The sequence below is a fragment of the Pholcus phalangioides genome, unplaced genomic scaffold (genome assembly GCF_987345545.1).
Source record: "Pholcus phalangioides strain wild (caught in Gottingen) unplaced genomic scaffold, Ppha-v1.0 ptg000039l_1, whole genome shotgun sequence".
Taxonomy (NCBI): domain Eukaryota; kingdom Metazoa; phylum Arthropoda; class Arachnida; order Araneae; family Pholcidae; genus Pholcus; species Pholcus phalangioides.
Window position 1 is genome coordinate 20,986,082 of NW_028301625.1, and position 18,245 is coordinate 21,004,326.

At 32.4% G+C, this 18,245-nt stretch overlaps 1 protein-coding gene across 4 annotated transcripts in view; it reads left to right on the plus strand.

Annotated features, from left to right (window-relative positions):
- The first annotated feature begins 205 nt into the window (after positions 1-205).
- Stam (signal transducing adaptor molecule) overlaps positions 206-18,245 on the plus strand; it is a 36,062-nt gene continuing 18,022 nt past the window's right edge. The window contains exons 1-10 of one of the 4 annotated variants that reach the window (XM_089253894.1): positions 206-415; positions 742-902; positions 2,130-2,225; positions 3,092-3,174; positions 4,600-4,663; positions 5,808-5,889; positions 6,231-6,266; positions 9,575-9,779; positions 12,792-12,889; positions 15,798-15,883. In XM_089253894.1, the coding sequence (XP_089110020.1) occupies positions 379-415; positions 742-902; positions 2,130-2,225; positions 3,092-3,174; positions 4,600-4,663; positions 5,808-5,889; positions 6,231-6,266; positions 9,575-9,779; positions 12,792-12,889; positions 15,798-15,883 (948 nt within the window). In that variant the 5' untranslated portion in view covers positions 206-378. Of the gene's footprint in view, positions 416-741; positions 903-2,129; positions 2,226-3,091; positions 3,175-4,599; positions 4,664-5,804; positions 5,890-6,230; positions 6,267-9,574; positions 9,780-12,791; positions 12,890-15,797; positions 15,884-18,245 lie in introns of all 4 variants that reach the window. The other 3 variants (XM_089253893.1, XM_089253896.1, XM_089253895.1) reach the window with 3 other exon arrangements.

Below are 18,245 nucleotides of genomic sequence, written 5' to 3' on the forward strand. Positions count from 1 at the left end.
TGAATCAAAAATTCCGATAATTGGGTAAATTATAATTTACCAAATTAATTGAAGTGAAATATTTGTAATGAACGAATCTTTTATCGCTGGCGAGGGATCTTTAACACAAAACACGTGAGACAGTGCAATAGCCAATCATAAAACGTTTCTGGTAACGTGTAGCTGGTATTTGTTATAAAACGTTTCTTGCTATTGGAGCACGTCGAAGCTGTCAACCGTGTGATAATGAGCGTTGACTTTCTACTGGCATCACTGAGTCATGCAATCCTTTCACTTGGGATGATCATGCGTAATTGACAAGGTGTTTTATTACGAAACAAACTTTGTATTGCTGCTAGCTTGCTCGTAATTTAAAAGTCATTGTTGTTGAAACATAAAATGCCTCGATTTGGATCGCCGTTCGATACGTTAGTAGGTGAGTGAATAAAACTTTATTTATTTTTGCCTGCATTTCCCAGTAATAAAAAATGTGTAGGAAAAATTATTCAGCAATATTATACTTGAAATTTTGAACATGTAGCTGTAAAATATGCATTATATAAACTTATTCATTTTCTTGAAACCTCAATTTCTCATTTCACAGAATTGCAGGGTGTGTTTTTTAAAAATGAGATTTCTTGTGTGAGGTTGTTTCTTTCTTAAAGTTTACTGTAAAATTGAAAGATTGATATGAATAATTGCTTTTTGTTGTAGTATCAAGAAAGAGAATGATGTGAGATGCATTTTTTTTTTTTTAAATAGATAAAGCTACTAGTCCCTTGAACACAAGTGAAGATTGGGGATTGATTCTTGATATATGTGATAAAGTTGCCACTACACCAAATGCACCCAAAGATTGCTTGAGAGCTATTGTAAAAAAGTTGAACAGTCCAGATCCACATATTGTGTTGCTTGCATTGACAGTAAGTTGACAAGTTTGTATATTTCGATTTAGTGATTTATAAAACTCTGATTTAAAAATTTTCTGATGCAGTGAATCTCACTTGATGCATTATCGTTGAAACTGTACAATATAAATATACTAAATTGGAAAATTTTTTAACCCTGGAGTACTTGTGCTCTTTGAGAAGCCATCTCACTATATATCTGCATCTTGACTTTACACTGCTTAAGCACTGTACAGTTAAATGGTAAATATTTTGATGTATAGAAAAAAATTGGGACTCAGGAAGTAAGATTTCTCAACCTGATAGCAAGCTTGTTCAAATTTTAACTCAGGGATACATTTCAAACTTATACAACCTCAAGGTTTATTTTAGTTCTTTTATTCAAATCAAGAAAAATTAATGTTTTTTTTTTTTGTTCAAAAGGCACCTACTTAAACTTATCAAGATTTTTTTCTTCACTTGCTTTCCTGACTCTGTCACTTTTTAACTCTGAATCGGTGTCTTGGTTGCTGAAAATCATTTCATCATATACTCCATTGTTGTGTTTTAGAATTTCTTTGGCTAAACCAGTCATGGCTGCCAAAATGGCCTCACATCCAGTTGCATACTATATTACAGAGAGTAAGTGGTTCCAAGGCAAACTTTTGTGACGTTTTGAAAATCACTTACAATACCACCATTTGTTTTCCTTATGAGAAAAATTATTTATGACCAAAATAACATTGACGTGTGTTTTTTAACATCACTATAAAGATGAAAACCTTGAATGCAGCTACTAAAGGAATGAAAGGATTCGTGGAGGGGTGAGGTGTTTAGAGGACAAGAGAACTATGGATATAAGTTTAGTATGACTGTTTATGATTAACTTATAGCAGTGTGATGATATGATTTGTGTTGTACAATACTTCTAAAGCATATGACTTCATTCCATGGCCTACAGAAGTGATCATGGAATGGAGTTTATTTTAGTATTATGCCTGTGTTATTCTTCATTCCAAGAAAAACTGGCCATGAAGAAAGATAGGCTGCCAAACAAAGGCAATGGACTATAGAAGTTTAACTGTACTTCTAAATTCGTTTGATTGTATGAAAATGTTTTGGATGCTACTGTGAAATCAAATTGATTCCAGTTTTGTAATTCAAAATTTACACCTTCGTCTTTATGCTTTAAATAGTCGGACTTGCTATTGTAAGAATTTTTTTTAAACTAATGATTCAAATCTTTTTTTTTTTTGGCTTTAGCTACTTGATGCATGTATAAAAAATTGTGGCAGGAACTTTCACCTTGAAGTATGCTCAAGAACATTTGAGGAAGAAGTTCGGAAAATGTTAAACAAAGTGTGTATTTATTTCTCTTTGTTTTGTTTCTTCTTATATTACAATAAAATATATTAAAATAACCAGTTTTTTCTTCAAAAGGTTGAGAACACCTGCTGTTCTGCACTTTTATCAGAGTTTTCTATTCACATAAGCATCTTTCCCAAAAATAGTAAATGGTTTTCAGTAGATTTGTAAATAAGCTTCCAGAAATAATAAATTTATTCATAAATTGAAGTAATAGAATTGTTTATGTATTGTAAATTAAAATATATTTATTTAATTGAGCGGCTATATTTCTCAATTCTTAACAACAATGTTCAGTCTTTATCATTTTCTAGGGGCACGGTAGCCCAAATCGATAAGATACTTGCCTAAAGTAGCAAAGGATGTTTAGAGGTGTCTCGAGTTCGATACCCGGTTCATCCTTGTGAGAAAACTTTCCTGACATAGGGGTACAATAGAAATAGCGACATGACTGCAGAAAAAATTGCTACTGCAGGGAGGCCCCATCGAGGGGTTAGCGCACCAACCTCTCGATGAGTATAAAAAACAAGCCTGCAGTTTGGAATCGGCAATAAATTGTAGGTACCGGCCTAATTAGCCCTCATGTGCAGAAAATGACCATGGTGCGACAACAATGATCAAATTAACTTAAATTTAATTCTCACAATTTTTTTATCAGTTTTTTTTACAATAAATTTGATCAATATATTAAATAATATATTTATTTGTACATATTTTTTGAAAAAGTTTGAAAGCAACCTTTTTAAAAAACAATTTTTTGTAAATCTTGTTTCTTGTGCTTGAGTTTGTAAAAAAAAATTTGGAGCCCCCTCAGTGTCTGTGTGTTTTATGATTTTTTGCTAAAATATATTTGTTTACAGGGTCATCCAAAAGTTGTGGACAAGTTAAAATTTCTTATCAAAAAGTGGGTTGAAGAAGATTTCAAAAATGATCCTCAGTTGAGGTGAGTTTCCATTGTTAAGTTTTGTTCTTGACAAGCATTCAATTTGTTTCAATTGTTTTGAATAGATTAAACAAAAAGGGTGTGCCATCTTTCATTTTATGTTATTTTAGTGCATAGGCGAAGATAGACTTGGAAGTTTGGGGGGTGCACGGTCATTATTGCTAGAGGGGTATGATTTCAATTCATATATACATTAGATTAGTCTACTCCACCTTTGACGCTGGGGGGGCATATCTCCACCCATGTTTTAGTGTTTCATCTCATTAAGTACTCACCAAAGAAAAAGGGGGTAAGAGGGCTTTGTATTTTGTGTAACAGTTTCCTTCTTGTCTTTTATTGTAATTTTTACTGTGTGTTTCAATTTTACAGAGAAGTTTTTGGTGGAAGATTTCACTATTTAAACTAGTTGCATATTGAAAATTTTATTTATTCAAGTGCTAAATAGTTTTTGTGTTTTTAATGTAATAAATTACAATCCTCTGTAATTGTAAGACGAAATGGAGTTTTCAACTCTTAGTGGAAAGAACTATAGTCTAGCTTGTAACAGAAAGAATCAGAAATTAAAATGATTTCTTATTTAAATGATGTTTTTAAACCCTTTAATACTGACAAAAATTCCATCTGGTTTTCAGATGCATTATTTTTTTGATCCAGGAAAAATTAGTTTAAAACATTGGGATTATATAGAGAGAGATAGATGGCTTTTTCTCAGCTCGAGATATCAAGGAAACAGTTATTTTCCGGATATTATGCTGAGGTGAACTCGAAAAGAAAAGTCATTGTGTCTCCGCCAGGACTCAAACCCAGGCCCTCTTGCTGAGAAAAAGCCATCTATCTCTCTCTAAACCATCCCACCCGGGGGTCATTTCTTGAAGTTAAGAGAGGCTACTAATGCCTCAAACCACAGTGCATGAAATAAGAAAGGCAGGGTCATGTAAGGTATGCAAGAGGGCCGGTGGAGATGTGATGACTTTTCTTTCTGAGTTCACCTCAGCATAATATCCGGAAGATAACTGTTTCCTGATTGGTATTATCTCTTTGCAAAATGCAGTATATTACTTTTTAGGAAGTCCATATTATTTGCTTTTATTAAAAGTTTAATTTTTACAATATTGTGTGTGTCGATCACTCATAGAAAATTGAGCATTTAAAGGGTTTTAAAATGTTTTAATCATCTGAAATAATTACCAGTGATTGTGTTAATTACATGTTTTACAGAACTGAAACTGATTTCTCAAACAGGGTAGCTGAATAGTTAATGTTATTGATATGTTGATTTTATTTTTTTCTAATGAAAGAAACTTTCTTTAGGAAAGATTTGAATTTTTTTTAAATATATTTCTTTAACTGTGTAAGGGCTTTTGAATAAGAGTAGCAAATCAAGACTGCAATTAAATTTACAGTTTAATTTCTTTTTATTTTTAGCCTCATTCCGTCTTTGTATCAAAGTTTGAAGAATGATGGAGTCGATTTTTCTTCATCTGATACAGTAAGTTAATTATTTCTTATACCACCACTATAGATGATAAAAATAAACAAAGAACAAGTAATGATTATTAATTAATTTTAATTTTTTAATTTTTTCTTTTTTGTATGTTATGTAATTCTTTGAAAGTAATGTTTCATGAGATTTATAAAAATGTTAATAAAACTTGATTAGTCATTACCGAAATATGACAATTTCAAATTGATATGTCATTGGAAGAAATTAACTTTCCATTAAGTTTGGCTATACAAGACTAATTTGGATCAATCATTTAAAATTTTAAGGCAAATTTTTTAAGGAAAAGCTAACAAATTATTTTTAGACTTCTAATTGTGTCTCAGATTCAAGCTATGCTTGATCAGTATGTTCCATGTATAACCCCTGCACTATCTCTGGGCTATACATGTAATTCTATAGTAACTCTGGTGACTCCACATGCTTGAAAGAATGATTTCCATATGAAATTTTCCATCGAATGTGTTAATTTCAGTGGCTAAAATAACTAGCGAGGTATATTTAATTAAACTCTTGTTTATGCACAGAGGCATGGACATGAAGAAAACATTGGGGGTGGGCTGAAAGTTGCTGGTTGCCCTGTATATACAGGACTCAATTGTATATGCAAGGGAGAGAAGGTGGGTTGCATTTTTTTTTCAGAAATTATTGGGGGGGGGGGCTGGCTCAGCCTCCTTACAAAATTAATTGGGTGGGGGGTTCAAATGGCTACAGACCCTAGGCTCTGGTGCCTATGTCTATACGTAACCTACTACTCCCAGGATGTTCAGACATCACAAAAAGTAACCAGGTCATAAAAATTTTATTTAAATACTCAAACCAGAAATTCAATTTTGCAATCCTACTAATAATGATTTTGGTTCGTTGATCACAAAAAATAGTGTTAGGCATTGTGTAGCCTTTTTGCTGAATTTAGTTGGTTCAACATAACCTTACATGTAGGTGGTATTTGTACCACAAAAAAATCAAATCAAAACGAACTCAATTGTTTTAAAATTCAGTGGAAGTTGTAAGAAGTTAACTCTGGTTTGTACAGGAAACTGAAGAATTATGTTTCATCGTCTAATATTTTTTTTATGACCTAAATTTCAAGTATAATAAAATAAATACATATATTTTTCCTTTCAAGCAGATAGCTAGTAAACAACCACCCATCGTAACTAAAGATCCAAATGTGGTAACTAGTTCTCAAGAGATGGAAGATATTGCTAAAGGTATACTCTAGTTCTTTGGTTACCAAGTTTTTCGAACAAACTTTTACTTCCTTAATTTGTATCTATGTATAATATATATATATATATGCATATTTTTTTTTAATCTTAAAAATAACTGTAAAAAAAGTACAGTGCGCTGACTTTTGTTTCTAATCCCGGAACAATCTCCTTTCCCATTCTTAATTTTTCTTATGAAAACTTAATTATAACACTATTGGCTTATCCCAGAGGGTGTTAGCTGGAAAATTTCAGCTTGAAGTTGTGCACTTTTTCTATATTTTAAATAAAACTCACCCTGAAATAAAGTTTAGAATTAATGTTGTGCTTTTTTCAAATTTCAGTTTTTGTTGATGGGGTGTGGAAGAACAGCTCTAAAGGTGGGTTTTAAGCTTTTCATATTTCCTGACCCAGATGGATGCAACTATTTACCACAGTTGCCAACAAAAACCATATCAGAGTTGAATCCAAAATTACAAAGGGTTGAAGCGTATATTTAAGAGAATAGGTTGCTTCTCCGGATGGAGCTAAATATAGTTTGTTCTAAAGCATGAAAATATTCTGAACCCAAAAAAGAAAAAACAACCACATATAGGAATATTTGGACTATATTTATAAAAAAAAGGCATAAGTAATATCCACTACCTCTTCACCCAAGTCTATTCAAATTTTATGTCAGGATACTTAATGGGAAGTGTTCAAGCAATAAGAAAGAAGGAACTAAAAGTTTAAAAATTTATAATATTAAAAAATCTCTATTTTGAAACTATGGAAAAATCAATTGAAATTTATATAAGAAAAATACATAAGTCAAGAATAAAAACTGCTAAGATAAATAAAATATAAAGTTTAATCAATGTGTTTATCATATTTTTTCTGAAAGATTTATATATAGAACAAAACCTATATTTCTATAAGACTATATTGGTTGTGCCTTAATTTAAATCACTGTTATTTTCCATTTAAATTCATCCAAATTTTGATTGAAAGTGTATTTTTTCTTTTGGTATATTAATTATTGTGTCATACTTGAATACATTATTCATTTACATTGATCATTTTATTATGCCACGATTATTTAATTGAATACAAATGTTAAAAAAAAATTTTTTTTTTTTTTGTTAAGATTGTGAAAAGTAGGTTTTCTAATTTCATGTTCTCCACACAATATTCATTCTGGTGTTCCATGGAGCTTTGCCCTTGAAATATTTCAAAGTATGAATTTTGAGCAAAAGAAAATTTTTCTTGTACATTTTCCCATCTTATATTTTGTCAATATTTTCCCTCCATAATGGATAGAGTGAAACCCTTCCACAATTTGTTTCTCTTGCGCACAGTCCTGGCTGCTGCAGTAAAACCAGCAGCTTGGAGGGCAACATAAGGTTCTCTTTTGGTGTACTAGAAAATTTCAAAGAGGATTGGTCAAGTCATGTAAATTTGTGTAAAACATACACTCACACCGATCGATACTCAAACATGATAATGCAAGTATTGAAGAGTGAAAAAAAAAGAAACTAAGAATAGGAGTTATTTCATAAAAATTTCTTGTCTTTTTTCGCTGAAGTGTGTGGTGCATGCAATTAAAGGTGTTTTTTCTCTGGTAATTTTTCTGGATTCAACTCATACTACACAATAGCTCATTTACTGAAAATTATGGTATATTAGTTGAGTTGATTCATAATATAGATACAATCTTGTTCCTAAATCTGGAACATTAGAAAATTTGGACTTACCTAAATCCTAAGGAGTTTTAAATTTATTTCTACTATACTGTATTTTTGTTGTGATAGAAGTGATTACACAGTAACAGTCCAATATAATGAGTAGGGCTTTATAACAATCTCGCTATCATGAGTAATTTTCAATGCACCATCAGTGACCTAATATGCTTATAATGAGAAGGCCATGATAATGAAAACTTTTCCTACTATTGTAAGCTCTCATTATAAGTGACCTCTATTATATATATTTCTTGGAAGTTTTGCTTTTTCACTTGATTTGATAATCATGATAGTTGATTTTTCACTTCTTTGAATAACATTTACTTGATCTAAACATATGAAGCACAAATGGAGGATTATCAAAATATAATACAATGAAGTTAGTGACCCACAAATTCTTCCACAGATTTTGTGGGTCACTAACGCTCAAAAAGAATTTTAAATTAACATAGTATTTTCTCCACTGTTAGAATGTATGTTTTCCAACATTTTCATTTTTCATTTTCTTGGGGGGGGGGGCCCTCGGGCTCCCATATCCCCAGATTTTGCCTTTGGTGAAAATCCGGGTTTGGAACCCGTGATTGCACAGTGGTAATCGACTAAAATATGATTTTCTAAGGTTTTTCTAATTTTGAGTTGTTTTTCCTTTGAAAAAAAGCTTGTTGCCACGACAATCACACAAACCTACAACACAAATATGTATACATTAAATTTCAAATCCATGCATTACCAATTCAGAGGATAGATGCAGGACCACAACTAGGATGGGGAGCAGGCTGGTCTAGTGCCCCTTCCCCCCCCCCCCGGACTCTGGACTAGAGGAGGCGCCAAATTCACCCTTTATAACTGTTTCTTCTATATTAAACCGGGTGCCAAAATGTGTGCTTGCCCCATTTGAGAAAGTATCTAGTTGCGGCTCTATATAGATGGCAACACCTACTAAACACAAAACATGCTAAATGCTGGACACACACACACTTAAGTTTCACCAACACAAATCTGACATAGCTCCAATATTCAGGTGTGAAAATATGTGGCAGTTAAATGGCAACAGATCAGAGTTGTGACCATCAGGGAGAGAAAATAAAATCATTCTACCAGGAAATCGCTTCGCAAGGATTTATATGAAATCCTTGCTGTTATGAATAGGGAATCAGAAGATACGTGTCTGAGAGAGTGTGTGTACTGAGAGAATCTCATTTGCTTTAAATTAAAATCATAAAATATTGAAAGAGCTAAGATTTTTTTAAAGAAATAAAAAATCAATCAGAAGGGAATTTATATATATAGATTGATTTATTAGTTAATATATAAATGTGTGCCTCTTTCAATTACAGTGGACCCTGCTTATAACATTTTTCAAAAAGCTTTCATGAAGAACGTAAGCAGGAAAACACTTCAAACGAGAAATCTTAATAAGAATTGCTTAGAGTTGTGGCCATGAAAATCAGTTCTAAGTGGAACATTATAAGTGGGATCAACTGTATATTCAGTTTAGATTTGTTATATGTGCTACATTCCATATGTTAAATTCTCAGTGTTAATGGGCTTTGCAAGCTTTTCCTGCTAGTAGACAATGAAAGTAAATGAACCTTTGGATAGAACATGTTTTATAAATGAATTATTTATTTGATTCACAGAGATACCTCCTCCTACCCAGAACATGGCCCACCCCACTCTGTCTCAAGGAAGAGATATAAGCAGGTTATCAAAGACCTGGGGCACACTGGAAAAAAATTCATAGAAATACCATTGAATTATGGGGGGGGGGAAGGGGCATACTTTTTTTTCAAGATAATTTTTTTCGAGAGGGACCCACTTTTACTCGAAAGGGACCCAGATTTTTTGAATACCCTGGGTCCCGGGACCCATGTAAATTAGAGTACAACAGCATCTCTGGTCATGCATATATAATGCAATCTGTTTTTATACAGTTGATATTGCATGAATTATTTTTCTTTTTCCAGCTATAGAGCTTTCTTTGAAAGAAACTGGCTCACAAGCTAAGCCTGCAAGTTCCATCTATCCTGCTGCACGCGCTCCATCACCAACACCTCTACAAAAAACTGAAAAAGAACTGAGAAAAGTGCGAGCTCTGTATGACTTTCAGGCAGCTGAGGAAAATGAATTAACATTCAAAGCTGGTGAAATCATATTAGTAATCGATGACAGGTATTTTTTACATCCTATATTGACACTTGCAGTTATTCATTTATAGCAGCATTTCTCAACCTCTCTCAAAAGAAGGTCATTGACCACTTCAGGTCCATGGAGAAACAGTGATTTATAGCAGGGGTTCTTAACCTTTTTCGGTTACGACACAAAATGAACAACAAGATCAGCTTCGCGACCCATAGGACTGTTTGTTTTTCGATGCTAGTGAAACCAGTGACACAATAAGTTCATTTATAACAGGAATACATTTGTAACTGTAAAGCAGTTGTGAATCAAGTTTCAGTCGTGACCCATAGCTAAGAGTGTCTGACTGTAAGTGAATTTGTTAAATGACCCAGCTCAAATGCCCCTGCGACCCATAGGTAAGAACCCCCAATTTATAGCATTAATCGTTTATACCATGATGGGAAGTCTTCTTAAATAAAGGAAATAAGAAGGGAAAAAGAAAAGATAGTTTGTCAACTTATTCAACAAGTAAATATCACTAAACAGAAAAAAGGGTTGTGTATGCTTGATGATGAGTGGTGGCCAAAAAACATTCAAATTCACTCTCTTTTCATTATTTTATACATTTAAACAAAGATTCCTGGTTTTTTTCAGTTTTTTTGACTAAAGTTCAGTAAAAAGTTGATTTGTTCTCAATCAAATAATGTGTGTTTTAATTTCATATTATGCAACTATTCTTGAATATATATTTTCTGTGAAATAAATTGAGCTAAATGACCTGTTATTGCATGGCATAATAAATAGGAGAATATATAAAGTTAATTTGCTAGCAATAGTACTGTTCTGCTAACAGTGTATTTTGTCTGTATTTGTGAGAGGGTATTAAAAATTGTGGACTGAAACAAACAAACAAAAAAAAAAAAGAGTTATTATGCATGTGTTACTGTCAATGTTTAAACTCTAAGCACTTTGTGAATTGGCTGATCAGTTCCAAGCCACTTTGTAAAATGTTTAATGTCTTAATTCTGGTTATTGGGCAGATTGGCTATTGGCAATCCACTAGTCGATCCTAAACCCTTAAACCCTATTTTGGTTGATGACCAACCTTTTTTATACAAAAATTGTTTTTGTACAAGTTTCTAATTTTTGTGATAACAACCTTTTTTCCCCGGCAATTTTTCTTTGAAAAAAATCCTCACAATAAAAATTTATGAAAGCATATATTGTGATGTTAACTGCTTGTATTTACAACTGCACTTGTAAAATCGGTTATAGTCCCATAAACGACCAAATATAAAGTAATTGTTCAATAAGTTTTTCATAAGATAAAGGAAACAAAACTGCAGAGACTTGTACCTATACAACTGATCTTATACATTTTGGGGCTCTTTTACAATATTTATTTTTTCTACCAAGGTAATAAAAATTGGCTTCACAAAGGAAGGTGGAGTTAAAAAACCTTGGAGTTTTATCAAGCCATTATTTAAGTTTGAAAGTATTTTAGGTTTTTAGGAAACCAACTCATATTACCATTCTAATATGGAGCCAAACTTTGATTTCAAGGGAATGTAAACCACAAGCAGCCATTTTAGGGGTCTTTACAATCTAAAACATTTTTAGTTTGTTAAATATAATATACATATCCTAATAATTTATTGGACTTTCCAATATTTTTTATATCTGTTTCAGTAAATCCAAAGTATTTAAAAGCTTGAATTATAGTATATTAAAATTTCAGAAAATTCAGTTAGTATTATTCTTAAAGCTTTGTTTTACTGATGAAAATGAGATGTTTATGTACAAAATTTTAAATGGTGAACTCACTTATAGAAGCAATAGCATTACTTTTACCCAAGCTACAAAAACGACACCACCAAAGTCAGGTTTTATCTTGGATGTCCCTGAGATTGACTTACATATTTTGCATACATCTAATGTAACTATTTAGTAACTTATCATCCAGCTTTATGATTTTTTTCTAAAATTTTTATCATTTAACATAAACAATATATTTTTAAAAATTTCATTGTGTTAATCAGTCACCTAGCCAATTAATTTCTCCTTTTTCCTTTTTCAAAAGTTTGAAGCTAATAAAATATATTTTTCTGATTTAAAATTTTTTTAGGAATACATCGAAACTGACTTCACATCATGTTTTTAACTGTGTTTTTGAATCATCAACAATATATATATATATATATAATTGAAGTAATTACTAATTAGTTTTCAAAATTTGAAATAATTAGATTGAAAATTGAGTTTAACCAGATTACTGGTTAAACCAGTTTTTTTGCTTCATAATGACTTGAAAATCATGGTAATAAAGTTTGAAAATTTGTTGAAAGAATAAAAATATACTATATAATATTATTTTTAATGCATATTTAATATCCTCCCCCTCATGCTAGAAGTTTTATCAGCTTGTTGGATACATTTTTTTGCCTGAAACGCGAATGTATATCCGTATTTTGAAACATGTAAAACATTTTAGAAAATAACTTCATAAGAGTATAAGACAACCATAAGTATTCTTCATGGGCATTGTATAATATATTATCATATGTATATATTGTTTATAATGTTTCTAATTACATTTTTAATTGGGTTGCTTTATTTTTGAAATATATGACATCCATATTTGTTATGGCCATCTTTTTCTCAGCCACCTCGCTGGGCATTTTGCCTGTTGTGGTGTTGTATTTGTATTTGTATTTGTATTTGTGTTTGAGTAACATGGATGGAGAGAAAACATTTACGCACAAATGCCATTTCCTGCGTTATTTTTTTTCCAAGGGCATTGCACATTCATGCTTCTAGCATGAGGGAGGGTTGATATATATATTTTTATAAATAATGATATATATATTTTTATAAATAATGATATATATATATTTATAAATAATGATATATATATATTTATAAATAATGATATATTTATTTTTATAAATAATGATATATTTATTTTTATAAATAATAATATATATATTTTTATAAAGTATGTTGTACTGCTATTAAATTTATATACTATGCTATCTTTTACTTATCATTGATTGGCTTTTTTAGCGATGTAAATTGGTGGAAAGGAAACAACCATCGAGGAGAGGGCCTGTTTCCATCAAACTTTGTGACCTCGGATCTAAATACAGAACCTGATATACCTGGTATTTATAAATTTCAAGCTGTTATTTAATCATAAATTAAAATTTTGTGAAGGGGAAAAATATATGATCCATTATAAATTTCTCAACTTCGTTAAATGTTTCTTATCATTGGGAACGGGTGTATGCAGGATCAACCTTTGGGAGAGGGGCACAAAAATTTTCTTCTCGAGAAATTTGGAGTTACTACCCTTCAAAAAGCATTTAAATTATCAGAAATTTGTTTAAATATAATATGAAAGGTATTTTCTTTCGATATTTTAATTTTTTTCACAGAAACATTAAGATTTTCTATAATTTTTGATCGGCTCAGGTGGGAGGGGGTTATGAGCCCCTATGCCCTCCTGTATACACCTCTGATTGGGATTTTTTTTTTCTTCCTTCATATTTTAAAAGATAAAAGCATTGAATTTTTTTCATTTATTCAAAACATATGTATGAAATATACAATAATAGTGAAAGTCATTATGTTAAGATTCATAAATGTTACAAATAATTATACCGTGCGATTGGGTATATATATACACACCCTTAAACATTTTGAATTATTTCCACAGTTAGCTTATGAGTTTGCCAACCCGCGGCACAGCATGGTATCAGGAGTGACACACGAATGCTTTTTTAAAATTCAAGAAATTCTCTCCAACTTTTAAACAGTATTTTTTTTTATGAATTATGATCTTTTAGGCTGCTAAACCTATGTTTAGTATGATAGGCATTCTTAAATAATAACCAAGTGATGACTTTTTATGTTCAATGTCTTTTTTTTCATCTGTTTTTTCATCTTTGGGCGTAGTTACTGGACGTCCCATGTGTACGAGATTCAGGATAATCCACATTAACATACATTGTATATCCATGAGTTCTTGGTGGCAAGGGGGGGGGGGGGCAATCACTCTGAGTTCTCAGGTTAAGGTGTCTATGCCTAGCATGGTGTAGGTAAGATAAACTTCTACCAATAGACATGCACATAACTTGCATTGCGATAATCAGATTTATGACTCAAAAATAAAAACAATTTAGAACTAAAATAGTGACAAACTGAACACTGAACATTTTTCCAAAAATAAGAGGACAATATTTTGCATGTTGAGAGAATGCTCATGTCCTGATTCCAGGTTAAACTTTGGAAATCCAAAGAATGTGCAGAGACAAAAAAATGAATTGAGAATAACTCTTTCATAAAGGATCATTTATTCAAATATTAATTACTTAAACAAAGATTAACAGTTCATTTTTTCCCAATTGTTATTAAATTTTACAAATTAAAAATTTAGAGTTCTAATTTTACTATTGACAAATAGTCCAGAATAGTCGTCATAAAGAAATAAATGTTCTTATCTCACCAAACGTCAGGATTCTCGATGGTCGCTATATCCCAAACGATATTTTTATCACTCTTTGCAATCTTTCATATTCCTAGAAATCGGCCGTCAGGAACTTCTCCTTAGTTGTTGAGGTCAATTTCACCAGATCAAGCAATGAACCATCTTAGACAACTGCACAGAGAATTCCTGGCCGCCACTGAAGTTTTTCACACTCAGGATTCCAAATTTTGAAGTATGATCAGAGACATACAGAAACATCCATTTGTTAACTCAAAAGGAGTATGTGCCTGATTTCAATTCAGTAAGATCGAACTCTTAGCTGTCTCAAAATGACATCATATTAGTACTAATTCAACTTAAAATCTCTGGACCTGTCGGAAATAAAACAATTAATTAGTCAACAGAGGTTACATATTAAAGAAAATAACTGTCAGCTAATTGCTGATGATTAATAACTACTACTAATCAAAATGACTTCAACTGAGGAAACAGTAAGCATCCGGTCAGTAGACAACAGAAGTATTTATACACTTGATTGAAGAAGATATCTTTGGACCAACTGTCCCATGTGAGCCCCTCCATCTCAATCATGAAAATAATGATGTTGCTTTCAAAATTTACATAATTTATCAATACAAACATTTTTACTGTACAATTACTTCAGAATGACAACAGGATTATCATGGTTATGACATTTTGAAAACAATGTCAACAACCACACAAACACCAGGCAGAGACCCGCAGTTAACCAAGGAACAAGTGAGTATAACAATATAATCCAAAACAATTCTTTACAGTATAAATGAACAAAATATGAATTGAGACCAAGGTTTATATTTCCCCCATGATTATTAATATTTGACTATTGGATGTATGTAAGAGAATGATTTTGATGGGATGTCGACTGCCAGTTGGAAGACCCCACTTGGAGACCAAGGTTTATATTTCCCCCATGATTATTAATATTTGACTATTGGATATATGTAAGAGAATGATTTTGATGGGATGTCGACTGCCAGTTGGAAGACCCCACTTTCAGACTGTTGGAGTTATCGAACACAATTGACCCGAGCCAGAACTCCAGCAGGTACCTCAGGTTTCCGATAGTTGAACATCCCTGGGGTCTAAAGGAATAAGAATCTCATAAAATTCAATTAGATTTGAACCTGATAATGTTACACCCGTAAAAATGAAACATATAGTTTGTGTGTTAAAATTCGTATAGTGGCATGCGCATCAAAAATAATCTTGATTGTGGCATGGCTTGGAAAACGGTTGGCCACCCTTGGTGTGGCAGTTAGATCATTTATCTAGATTGCAAGAAAATCTGGGTTTGATTCCCAGTTTTTTTAGATCTGAAGACGTTTCTCTGTGAGTACACCTTAGCAATAATATCCAGAAAGGCTTTCTTTGATGTGTTCTGGGCTTGGAAAAACTATCTCTCTCTATTAATTTAACTGTTAAAAAATTGGATGAAAATTTTTATTCATCCACAATTGTCCTTGAATAACATGTATAAAAAATTGTTTTCTCTCAAGGAAACAATATAATGAATTTTAAAATGTGAACATCATTTAATATAGTTAAAGTGGAAAAGAAAAGTGTTCAGTTTAATGAAGAGGTCAAAGTGAAAACAGTTGAAAGTGATGAGGAAGTAGAAATTAATGAGGTAAGAACTTATTTTCTCTGTCTTCAATTTCTTAATGTGATATTAGGAATTTTCTTGTGTGAATGAAACTTGGAAAGACTTTCTGATAATATGTTAGAAATAAAAATAGTGTGTACAATTTGCTGACATTCTCAGGAATGAATGTTTAAATTATGACAGGCAAATCTCAGTATTTTAGTTTTTGCCTGAGTGGTGCAGTGATAAGATGCTTGTCTTGCATCATGAAAGTTACCGTCAAGGTCCACAGGTTCAATTCAGAGGAAGAACATTGAAAACAAGTTCTTTACCTACTGTGCCTGAGGCGACCACAGATAGATGGCTCCTTCATTTCCCACCCAACTCCATTGGTTGGAAATTGGCGTATGGCAATATAACCAGAGTTGGTGTGCGGTAAGGTAATATTTCAGTTTTGGAATACACACACATTTATTTTTAATTTAAAAAAAATTCTTGCTTATACTTGGAATTCATCACCCCATTTACAAGAAAACAATGTGCATCTGAGAGCTTTGTTGGCTATGAACAATGCTTCTGCTCACCATGATCACCTAGATAACTTACTACAACTATTCAGTTACATAACTATTAAGTTGTTGTTTTCTAACAAAAATAATGCTTCTGATCCAGTCAATGGACCAGCAAATCATTTCTAAATTTTAAAAAATATGTACAAGCTTTAGGAAGCTAAAATGTGGACTTTTTCAATGTTCTAACAATGTCAATCAAATAATTTTGGAAATATTTTGAAATGTAAATAAAACAGATAGATAAGTTTTTAGTTTAGAAATCTTTGTTTCTCCTGTTTCTCTTCACCATTCATTTGATCAGTGGCTCTCAAAGTATGTTGTGCAGCTTCCAGAGGCGTCACAGTAAGCTGGCGATACATGTTGGCAAGGGAGCCACAAGAGACAAAAGTTTGAGAGCCACTGCATTAGATCATCAAATTATGCTTTAAGATCTATTAAAGTCTTGGCGAAGTAAAATTTTTATATGCATTTGGTTATGTTAATTTTTAATGCCTGTCAATTAATTTAGAGCTGCTTTATAGTTGTGTAGGTATCATGAGAACCTGGGTTTGATCTTCACAGGTGACACAGTGGTGGTTGGCTAAGGTTGGTTTTCTGTGATTTTCTAACTTCAAGGTGCAAATGTTAGCCTACCTTCCATTCAAAAAAGTGTCTCCACAAAGAGCAATCAGGCCTACAACATTCAAAATTCATGCATAATACAACAGGCAAAATAATAAACTTCAGAGCTACTGCTTCAAAGGACAGAAGGCACCACTTCTTGAACTCATAACAGTCATTCCTCAGGGAAAAAATAATGTTATTCACCACACATACATGCATGTTCAAACATTCACCAATGTGGTAGAAATTCCTCACAGGAATGAGGGGTGCATTAATCTGTTCCTGGGACCCTGGAAATTTCTAGTGTAAATTTTTATAACAGCTCCTGTGCATAATGTAAAACCTATAGAAATTCTTAAACACTGAAAAATAACCAAAAGTATGAAAGAGATGAAGCGTAAATGATGGCTGGGCCATATCTAGTTTCACTAATATCATCTATAATCTCAGTGTCTAAGTCCTCAAATCTCTGCTGAGCTAAATTCATTGTTTTCTAAGACACTTGCTGCCAAGTTTTGTGAATAAGAACTATGCAGTGTAGGCTGTAGGGCAGCGGTTCTCAACCGGTGCTCCGCGGAGCCCTTGGGGCTCCTTGTGCACTTCCCAGGGGCTCCGCGGCCACTCAAGAATAATAAAATAAATCAATAAATTTGATAAACAAACAAAAAAAAGAGGCCCAAAGGGTACCGCCATATAAATAATATACTAAAAAGGGCTCCTCGAGTTAAACAGGGCTCCACCATAGAAATTATACACTGAAATGGGCTCCGCGTGTCAGAAAAGGTTGAGAATCGCTGGTGTAGGGTATTAAAATAAGGTTTTTCACAGAAGTCATTGAGTGTTAGTTCTGTGCTACAAATTATTGCGTAACATCTTTGAAAATGTTCTTTGATGCAGAGCAGCGGTTCTCAACTTTTTTTGACTCACCGAGGCCTATAATTCTTATGGTGGAGTCCCATAGGCCTCTTTTTTTATTTATTTTAAAGTTTGAAATGACCCACTGATCCATGAGCTACATAAGAAGAGCCATCAGAAATTTTACTCTGATGAAATCTAATTCTTCAACCAATTATTCTGTCAAATTAAAAAAAATCCCTATGTGGCCACTGACATCCAAAATACTCTTTCCCCTGGATTTTGTTTGTTTTGCATGTTTGAAAGGCTTGCTTTTTGTCTGTTTGCGTGTTCAGAAACAGACTATAGTTCTTGTACTGAATTATATTTTGTTGGTC